Source organism: Chionomys nivalis, chromosome 8 (genome assembly GCF_950005125.1).
Source record: "Chionomys nivalis chromosome 8, mChiNiv1.1, whole genome shotgun sequence".
Lineage (NCBI taxonomy): Eukaryota > Metazoa > Chordata > Mammalia > Rodentia > Cricetidae > Chionomys > Chionomys nivalis.
Genome location: NC_080093.1, coordinates 59,759,937 through 59,769,936, shown reverse-complemented (window position 1 = coordinate 59,769,936; position 10,000 = coordinate 59,759,937). Strand labels below are relative to the sequence as shown.

General features: G+C 45.0%; 1 protein-coding gene across 3 annotated transcripts in view; it reads right to left on the bottom strand.

Moving 5' to 3' along the window:
- Ebf3 (EBF transcription factor 3) overlaps positions 1–10,000 on the bottom strand; it is a 117,355-nt gene that overhangs the window by 33,289 nt on the left and 74,066 nt on the right. For all 3 annotated transcript variants that reach the window (XM_057777740.1, XM_057777738.1, XM_057777739.1), the window contains exons 7-8: positions 4,915–4,996; positions 1,328–1,445 (exon numbers count right to left, since the gene is read on the bottom strand). In XM_057777740.1, coding sequence (XP_057633723.1) covers positions 1,328–1,445; positions 4,915–4,996 — 200 coding nt within the window. The remainder of the gene's footprint in view (positions 1–1,327; positions 1,446–4,914; positions 4,997–10,000) is intronic.

Genomic DNA, 10,000 nt, shown 5'->3' with positions numbered 1-10,000 from the left:
GGACTAAAATCTAACACCAGAGGGCTGAGGAGGCTTCCTTGAACCTATCACATTGCAAGCTCAGGCTCTCTGGGGAAGCAAGGAACTGAGGACCAGGGATTCAACCTTCTTAATTGTGAGCCTCATTAGTGACGGTTGCTAAGCAAAACACACACCTACCTTTGGTGCACAAGAAGGAGATAAACAATACGTCACGGGCTCTAATGACTCTGGTGCTCAAGACGACCTTTAATTATTATATTTTTGTTCCTATACCTTAGTCATTAATGTAGAAAAACAAATTAGTTTATTTTTGTGGACCACAGCAGATTCATAAATTGTCTTCCACGCTTTATGAAGGCATCATCTTTCATTCAGATAACCCTCACACACCCCCTTCCTTTCCCTGCATCTGCTTCCCGCAGGCAGCTCTTGAATTCGTCATCTCAGGATGGAGGATTTGTCTTAAAACCATCTAGTTTTATAGGATCTTTGTTCTGAAGGATTTAATCCTGTTGTTTGGTTTGCATGTCACTTAATAAAAACCCTCATGTTGCCCTTCCTAGTAACTCATACTGATCAAGTCTCACGATTATTGGCGTGTTTGATAGAGGAAGTGGCTCTTGGGCAGGGTGAGGTCTGAGCAAGCAGGAAGAAGGAGGTGTCTGAGGGGCTTATGGCCGAGTGTCTCTTGATTCTACCTACTTGTCTCACCGAAATTTTCTTAACAAACGATACAGAGTCGATCACTTAGAGGTGCTTGTTTTAAAGGCTCATTTTATGCTTTCTTTTCTTTCTTTTTTTACTTTATTATTATTATATTATTATTATTTTGATCACCCCTCCACCTCCCCACTCTCTCACATGTGTGTGTGGACACAAGCACACGCATATACAGGGACTCTCGCCAAGGACAGGAAATGGTCCACACAGTCCCTCATCTGGGCTAGCTGGGCCAGGAAGCAGCCAGCCATGGAAGCATGCGCAGAGAGTTTGGGGTGAGCTTTTGGATGGGAGCTGCTAACAAGTCAAATGAAGCCAAACAAATGAAAACCATAAGCAAATGAAAGCTGAGAAACAAACCAATAACATGAAGGTCATGGCAGGTGAGATGAATGTAAGGACCAAGCAGACCACGAAGGGAGAGGAAGAAGAGGCCTGGCCTCTTTCCACCTGAGGAAAGCTAGCCTTTCCTCATGGGGCTGGGGCGGTCTGGTCCCCTGGTTAGAGCAACTCCACGTGAATTAACATGAAGGATGGTACAAAGGAAAAAGAAGCATTGCAAATTAAAAAAAAAAAAATACATGTAGCATGTGCCTACCATTTTCCAGATAAGAAGGGGCCGTACCTTCTGACGGGTCTAGGCGGCGGGCCCGCCTCCCGTGTTTGGAATTGTTGTGCACAAACATGTTGTCAGACACGGCCAGCACGTGGCCGTCCACGTTGACTGTTGTCGATACAACGACCTGTGAAGACGAAGTGGATTTGAAAATGGAGTTGGCACAGGACAGCACGGGCGGGCGCCGTGCGAGCGAGATAAAAGCCAGCTCAGAGGCTGTGCTGAGGAGACCCCACTCATTCTGGAACCTCTCCACCAACTGAAGTGCATTCACGGCTTTTTCCTTTTTCTTTTTGGCTAATGGGGGTGGGTTGTTTTGTTTTGTTTTGACTCAAGATTGCTTCTTTTCAAAAAAAAAAAAACTGCTCCACTAATTAGGGTTTAATCTCTTATTATGCTAACAAGTGGATTCAATTCAGAGAAATATTCTCCTAGCCATTAGCTTCCGAAATACCCCTCTAGCCACTCATTTGAAAGCCTCTGTTTTGATTGATCCGCTCACATATTGATTAGATAGTTTATCTAATTTAAATTAGTTCACTTGAGACTTGCCTCTCCTGAAGACCTAAGAGGAGTGATTCAGTTGTCCCCCCAAAAAAGCTTCATAAAATCAGGGTTCTCACTGCTACCCCGGCTACCCCCATTCTATCAGCAGATGCTCTCTGGGTCACTGTACAATTATGTTTACTGTCTGAGAATGAAGTTCCTTGCCCCTGAAAAAAAAACAAACTGAATTTGAATTGTGGAAGTGTTTTTCAATCTGGGAAATGGAACCCTTCTCAAGTTCATAGGGAAGGTGGCAAGGGTCCAGGAGAGGCTAAGAGCATGTCCAAGGAGAGAGAGAGGACAGAGTAGACTTCTTGGCTGCCTCGTGGGAAGAGAAAATGAAGCCACCACACAGAGAGACCACCTTGCTGAAGGCGACCATTCTCTTCCCAGTGAACTCACAGGAGGTGTCTCAGAAATGGCACACTCCAGCAGACCCAGGCAACAGCAACGGGCGGCCTAGCTGTTACGTTTCTAACACTGTTGGGTCAGTGTGGCACACTACTTTCCAGAGGGCCTGGAAAAGCAAAGAGCTCAACCTAGGTTTAATGTAGGACTTGAGCCTAGATTTGACATAAAGGATGCCCGGCTCAAACACCCCTAGAGCCCCACCCAATCAGGTCCTAGGGTCAGCTCTTACTGAGAACACTGGGCAGGGGAGGGAAGAGTGAAGACTGACAGATATAAATTGGAGGTGACAAGTCAATGCTACCCAGGCTATAGTATCCACCAGTAAGTCTCCTTTAGACATGTTTATGACAGGGGAAACTGAGGTAAGGGACCCAGGGCATCAGGAGCTCTCAAAAACCACTGTAACCATCTTTTATAAACCCAAAATGGCACTAAGAGAAAGCCTATTAATAAAATAAATAAAACAAAATGCTTGTAACTGATGAAAGACAAATTAAATAAATAATATTTTGCCAGGCATAGGATTATACATGCCTATAACCCTAGCACTTAGGAGGTTAAAGTAGGAAAAGAGTAAATTCAGGGCTAGCCTGGGCTACACAGTCAGACTCTGTCTCAAAGAGACACAAAGGAAAAAGTCAAAAAAATATTTTAGTTGTAAAAGATAATGACAAGCTTATATGGGAATATGTGTGTAAAGAACTGACTTTTAAAACTTCAGGCCCCGTAAGACGATGGTGCAGAGGCATAATATTATACACACTCTCAGCTACTGCGAGCAGTGTTCTTGAATCCTTTCCCTCCAGTGCCTGCCAGGATAGCAAGGTCTCAATAACATCAGACTGTCAGAACTGAGAAAATGGTCAGTACATGTTCTGAAAATCTGGCATTGCCTTGGGTGCTCCTGATGCCACTCTGGTGTCACCTGTGGCCTAGCAGTCTCTGCCCAGGGGACACAAGGGCTGCTCTTGTTTGATAGATCTTCCTGGCCTCCACCTGTATACCCTGTCCTGATCATTGAAAGAACTTTAGTACAGAGACCTGACCAGTATCAAGGCATAGACCTGACCAGGATGTGTTAGAAGCATAGAAAAAGGTAAAAATAAGAATGTTTAAGGACACTGACTGTGCTCTGTCACCTATACAAAAACTAGTCACATGGGGAAAGAGAGAAGATAAGACACATTGTACTACCAAGTATGGGCCAACCCTGCAGTGTACCCTCAGGAAGATACAGAAAGTGTGGCACCATTGTAAGCATCAGGTATACCATGATATGCAGAAGTTCAGGCAAACCTTCTGAGAAGTAAGTTACCTAAGTCACTGTGGTCTCCCAATGCATGGTAGACCAACTATGACGGATGCTGTGCTCCATCATTGGCGAGACAAACAGAACCCTACTACTCAATCTAGTGTGACCTCCTCTGCCTAGATGGACCAATTTTGCCCATGTCTTGTGGTCTCTTGTGTATAAAAAAAAGGAAGGTGGCCAAGTATTTTACAAGAGATGTTATCCCCAATCACAAAAGTCAATATGGGTCAACAGGGACCTGCTTCCCTGAAGAGCCATGAAGGCAAAAGATAGACATCACATACCTCACATACCTCCCTGAAGAACACACAGAACCCTTCAAATACTGTGAGATACTTGACCAACAAAGTTGACATCCTAAATAATATTCCCTCAGTAATGTAGCTAACCTAGGATTCATTTCCATTTGGGGCTTGGTTCTTCTAATTTTACAATAAAGATCAGCAAGACCGTCTATCTCATACACAGAGAGCCCATGACCCACCAGAGCCTTCTGATCATCCATAAAGACAAGAAAACCATGGATGCTGTCAGAGCTAGTAGCCCTTTAAGCCAACGAAAAATCCTCACCCTTGCAAATCAAATCCTCACTGCAAATGGGCACGTTCAAGCCGAGATAGAGAACAGACAATAGGCAGCTGGACTCCAAATGGAGGACGTCAGACACCTTGGACCTTGGAGGCTAGGGCCATTTGTAAAGGCCTGTGCTAAGCAAGGGCAGACCCTATATGAGGAGGCTCTAGACACCAAGCACACTGGAGCATTTACATTATGGTTCTTTTCCCACTCGCCATCCCCACACACAATGACAATCAATCAACTGGCCATTTGATCCCTAAAAATGTGCATGTTCAGCCTGGTCAAGCTTTGAGCGCTGCTATCAGGAGGCTGTGGGAAACCTGATCATCTTGTCTTCCTGACTCTGCACAGGCTCATATCTGGCATACTGAAAACACTAGATCATTTAAAAGGCATTTTATTTGTCTATCTCTAAATTATTTATTTAATTTTGGATGTATATGTGTATAGTAGATGGGCCACATAGGTGTGGATGTCTGTAGAGAACAGAAGAGGTGTCAGATCTTCCGGAACTGGAGTAAGAGATGATTGGGAGTCTCTATGTGGATACTGAGAACTGAACCCAAGAACAGTAAGCATTCTTAACCACTGAGTCAACATCAAGCCCTTCATTTGCCTATTTTTATCAAACAAATCAAATCTAGTGTGTTGCTAGCCTTGGGGAACTAACGGCCTTTCTGAACAGTGGAGGCCTCTGAAGCGTTGGCAGAACGGGCAGGTTGCGCTGGCGCCTTGGAGGGATGCGTACCTGGAACCTCCGCATGTCCCGAGGGTTGCCTGCATTCTTCAAGCAGTTCTGATTGCACTTGAGGAAGAACTTTAGAAAGAATCTACAAAAACACAAAGAATGTACAGTTAATGTTAGCCTGTAAAGGGACAACTTAAAAAAAAATGGCTTGTACAGAAATAACAGAAAAAATGCCACCACTGGGCTGGCTGCCATGTAAGGGGCAATGCTGGGTGCAGCTGTGGGGCTGGCAGACAGAGGCTCCTGGTCTCTGTTCTGAGTGGCAATTTGCACAGCTGTCTGATGACACTACAGATTCCCAAGATTTATAATAACTCTGTCTTTCCAAAGGATCTCATCTTGCAAGGATCCTTGCATTAACTATTAGCCTTTAGAGACACCCACCCCAGACAGAGACACCGACATCAGCCTATTAAGATGCAGAATGCCTAGTAAAATTTGAATTTTGGATAAGCAACAATTGACTTTTAGCATAGAGGTGTCTTACGGTGAATCTATGTAAAAATATCAAAGTTGAAATTCTACTGAATGTGCTACATTTATTTAGAAACCCCAGTTTGCAGCATTTATCTTGCTAAAGCAAATACACCAGCAAAGACCAAGTTTTAAAGCGGCAGTAGGAGTGTGAGAGCGCTCAGAATGAATTACACACAAGTATAAAGTAGTCAAAGAATAAATTCAATTAAAAAAAGAAAAATAATTACAATAGGCTTAACCCTCAGGAAGGGAATGGTGTAGGGTTTCCATGATTTCTGTGGACCATCTCTGTGTTTTTAAGCCACTAGCTGGTGAGTTTGGTGTTTCCACCAAAACTCTTACTCAGACAGAGTACAGGAGCAACAGCCCTGGTGGGAATGAAGAGGCCAAACATGGCAGCCAGCTCCACCTCCCATCAGACCTGGCCTTGTATGCAGCAGAAAGATACAGGAGTCCTAACAGTGTGTTGAGAGGCTTTGATGAAAACACAGTCATCCCACCTTCCCCATTCCCGTACAAACAGATGTGCTGTCTTAGTACGAACAGGTGAACACTAGGCAGCCTGGCTGTGAGACCCCCTCCCCCCACCCCCGGGGAACCTGTCCCTGCACTATCTCCACCTCGACGCGCAAAGGCCACATCCACAGTGAGTGGTAGGAAGATTCCCTGCTAGCACATCGCCACTGTGAGAGCCTGTGCAGCAAGGCTACAGAAAATGCCTACTCGGTTTTCTCCCCGAACGTCACGTGTCTTATTTGGAAGTGATTGATGTTTTATCGTACTTCATAAAATTACGGTACTTCCTGGAATTCAGTCTTTCATGTTCAGGGTTCTTCGTTAGCGATTACAATACAAGAAAATAAAAGACTCTGTGGAATAAGACCTGTTTGTCTTCCCAACACATCCTGGAAGACCCAAGGAGGGCAGAAGAGAATCCCTTTGATGAGGCTAAGAATGGTGGCCATTCAATTAAATTTCCTTACATACCATGAGTCCCTGCTACTTTGGGCCAGAATTTACATCTTTTATTAACTCGACTCACCTATACACTTAGCTCACAATGCCTCTTAACACCATCTGCCATCAGCTAGAGCAAGTCACTTGATATTCCACCCACCAATTTTTCCTAACAACCACTGTGCAATTAAACTCCACACGTTCTGCAGAGAGGTAAATTAGGCGCACCTGCGGCCACACTGCATTTGAACTGCATCAGAAAGGGCCTAACAAGGTGAGGGCGCCACAAAGTTATCGTCCTGTCAGGCAATTAGGTTTTCACTTCAGGGACAGCCACACGGCGCAATTATGCCCCACATTACCACCCGGCTAATCTTCTGAGCAGGCGCCGGCGAGAAGCTGCTCATCCGCAAAGGTACCTACGCGGAGCTGGTGTCGGGGGCTTTTTTTATTTTATAAAATGAAACATTTCTCCCCTTTCTGAGGAGGTTATTCTAAATTCCTTGATGTGGGTTTAGCCAGCTTGGCCCTCTTACCTCCAAGATAGCTGAGTGGGTTTTAAAGACATCCTAAGGAGCCCTGGATATTCTGGGGCTTTTAACTATCATCAGCTCAGAAACCAGAAGAGTTAGATTGGGTGCTGGGTTGGGTGCCACGAGCTCGCTGAGCACTGGGGGGAGGGCAGCTGGGAGCAGAAGCGGGCACAGACATCATGCACACATGTTCATGCTTGTTTTCTCTCTTGCACGTGGCAATCACAGCTCTCCTATACAGAGCGTATAATGGCAGTGGTCGTGGGTACGTGAGAAAGATCTACCGGGAACAACCCCTATACAGAGCAGGAGCCTTTCCAAGTATCCTGGCTCCAATGACACAAAGTACACCACAAGTCAGTGCCACCTTGCCAGGCTCGAGGGAAACCTCTGCGCACAAGGAGTGCTTATTTTTACCCGTGGTTTGGTTCCTGTTTAATTTTAGGATATAATTAAGGATTCATAGGCGGGACATGCAGCCCAGTCGAGGCGAGCATGGTGACACTGCGCACCGTTGCGTGGGAGTGGACGTGCTCCATGAGGTGTGCTGTGGCAATGTTTGGGAAAGGGGTGAGAAAACTGAATGCCCACGCATGAGGTCCAATGGCAATCCCATATCCTTTACTCAATTACCCTTTAATTGGCTGTTTCCTAAGAAATATCTGACAACCACTTTGCATCTCTCACTTCCAGAGTCTGGTACACAAAGGATTTAAAACTCCTGTTATGAAAGGAAAAAAATCCTTCGTATGTCAGAAAATCTTTGGCTTTAGCACCAATAAACTCTTTATTATTGCTAAATGTGGATTTGCTGCTCGATCGCCAAGAGGCGATAAAATTTCTAACCTGTCATTAGTACATTATGCTTAATTGTGTACAGTGTGTTTCCCTGGCATCTGCTGGCCCAACATCAAAATGACCGTTATGTGCACTAATTCCCTGACCCCATCTTTATTTCCCTAAAGACTCATCATCTTTCACAGTAGGAACCAGAGTAAATCAAGCTTGAAATATAGACTTTATTTACTTGTTTCTTACAGGCAGAGGGGAAGACAGGGACTAAACACAAACTGCTCCACACCACGCAATCCCCAGGAATATTCCTCTTGGAAAGATCATGAAAAATTCCAGAAAGTTCTCAGGCAGGAAGTAAGAGGCCATCACTGTGGAAACAGACTTTCCTCAGGGTTGCACAGATTAGGACAGCGGCCATACTATTCTCATTCATTCTTGGGAGGGCTGGTTCACTTTTCTAATGCCAGAGATCCCCATGATGCAGGCTGGGAACATGACACAGCAAAGCCTTTGGCTGGAAGGCCTAGCCCCATAGCTTGAGTTTAAGGCTGAAAATCCCTTCCTGATGGAACACTTATCTTCCTGCTGTGGAAGGGTGTGGCCCACAGCACCCAATGAGGAGAGCTCAGAGTTTTGTTTTGATAGTGTTGCATCAAAGACCCAACAAGACTCCAATGGTAACATGAATACAGTACCGCAGAGGGATGAAGCTGCTTCAGGAGAGGCTAGAACAAGTAACGGGACCTACCGTTTCCACCATGGGTATCCCAGGATAAGGGGCGAACAGAGCCCCCACCACAGTAACTAATTTCAAAGTCGGCTCCATCTCTGTGTGTTTAAGCTATGAATTAGTTCATTTATATTTACTTTTATGAAGCTGATTAACCGAAGCTTCTCTATCTGATGAAAATCATTTTAATTGTAGTGTTAGGCTCCTGTGTAATATCCATTACATTATGAACTGTTTAAATTCTACATGGGTATTGTGTAAATTGGCCCTTTGTGAGCTAGCAGGCAATTAGGACCAAACAGCTCTCCTTTAAACGGCTACAGAACTTTGTGGTGGTGTTCAGGACAATCAGAGACAAAGGAGGCTGTTTAATTGTAATTTAATGGAATATCAAGGAGTCCGTGGCATTAGACGCTGGCAACAGAGAACAGGAGAGAAAAATTAACTGCAATTATGTTTGATTAAAGCTATCCTTCTCAATAATCAGCAGTCCTGACAGGCCATGGGGCTCTAGTGGGCTCCAGGATGGCAAAAGGTGTTGAGCAATATTAGGGCCAATAAAGGGGATATTAGCATAGCTAATTACAGCCCTGCAAAACCTGTAAAGGGGGCCTCTGTGTATTGTAATGTGGGAAATAATTGGCCAAGGCCGTTATCAATTACATAAGGAATGAATTTGGTTTGTCAGAGAAAAGCTGATGAGATGCCTCTCATCTGACACCAGCCCTTCCTTCAATGTTTCCAGGCGGCTCCGAACTCACCCACGTCCATCAAGAGCTACCAGCGGCCAAGTCACTGATAAAATCGGCCTGCCAGCAAGGGTTAGGTAATGAATACCCACTCACCAACTCCCCCCGCCACACACACACACACACACACACACACACACATACACACACACACACACTGATGTTCTTACCCAGCTGAAGCCACTAACCATGCAGTAATGACTCCTTTCCCTCCAGTCAAAGGAGAAGTATATCGGCTCCATAAAAATGTGGAGGGCTTGTGAGGGTACCCTGGTGACTGACGGGGACAGGGGAACTTGGAAGTGGTCTCACTGTGAGCCCCTTCAAGCACCTTCAAGCACATGTGACTGTGGTTTATTTGAAGGATTCAGGTCCTCTGAAGCTCTGCAGTCCTCTACGGGGACTTTTATTTAGTTAGTTACGGGAACTTTTATTTAGTTAGTTCTGGGTTGTCAAGGAATAGACTGTTCCAGAAGAGTTCAAAAATGTGTGTGAGCAACAGAGAACAAGATGACCTCACCCCAAATGTCCTTGTGAAAGACATGTGGCCAAGCCCAGCAGTCCAAAGTGCTCTGGCCTTTCGAAGGTTAAGTAGCCGAACTCCAAGAAAAGAGCCCTGACTTCTCAGGATCCTTCCTCCACCTGGTTCCAGCCTGTCGCTAGAGGCACAACCTTCCAGCCCATAGCTATGTGCAGCCTGGGAAACCGGAGGCCAGAAGGAAAAACATGGGTGCTTTTTTTTTTTTTTTTTTTTTTTTTTTTTTTTTTTTTTGAGGCGGAGTGGCTCACTCTCGACTGTAAGTTTGAGCCTTTAATGAGCAATACACTTGAGTGATGCTGGGTAG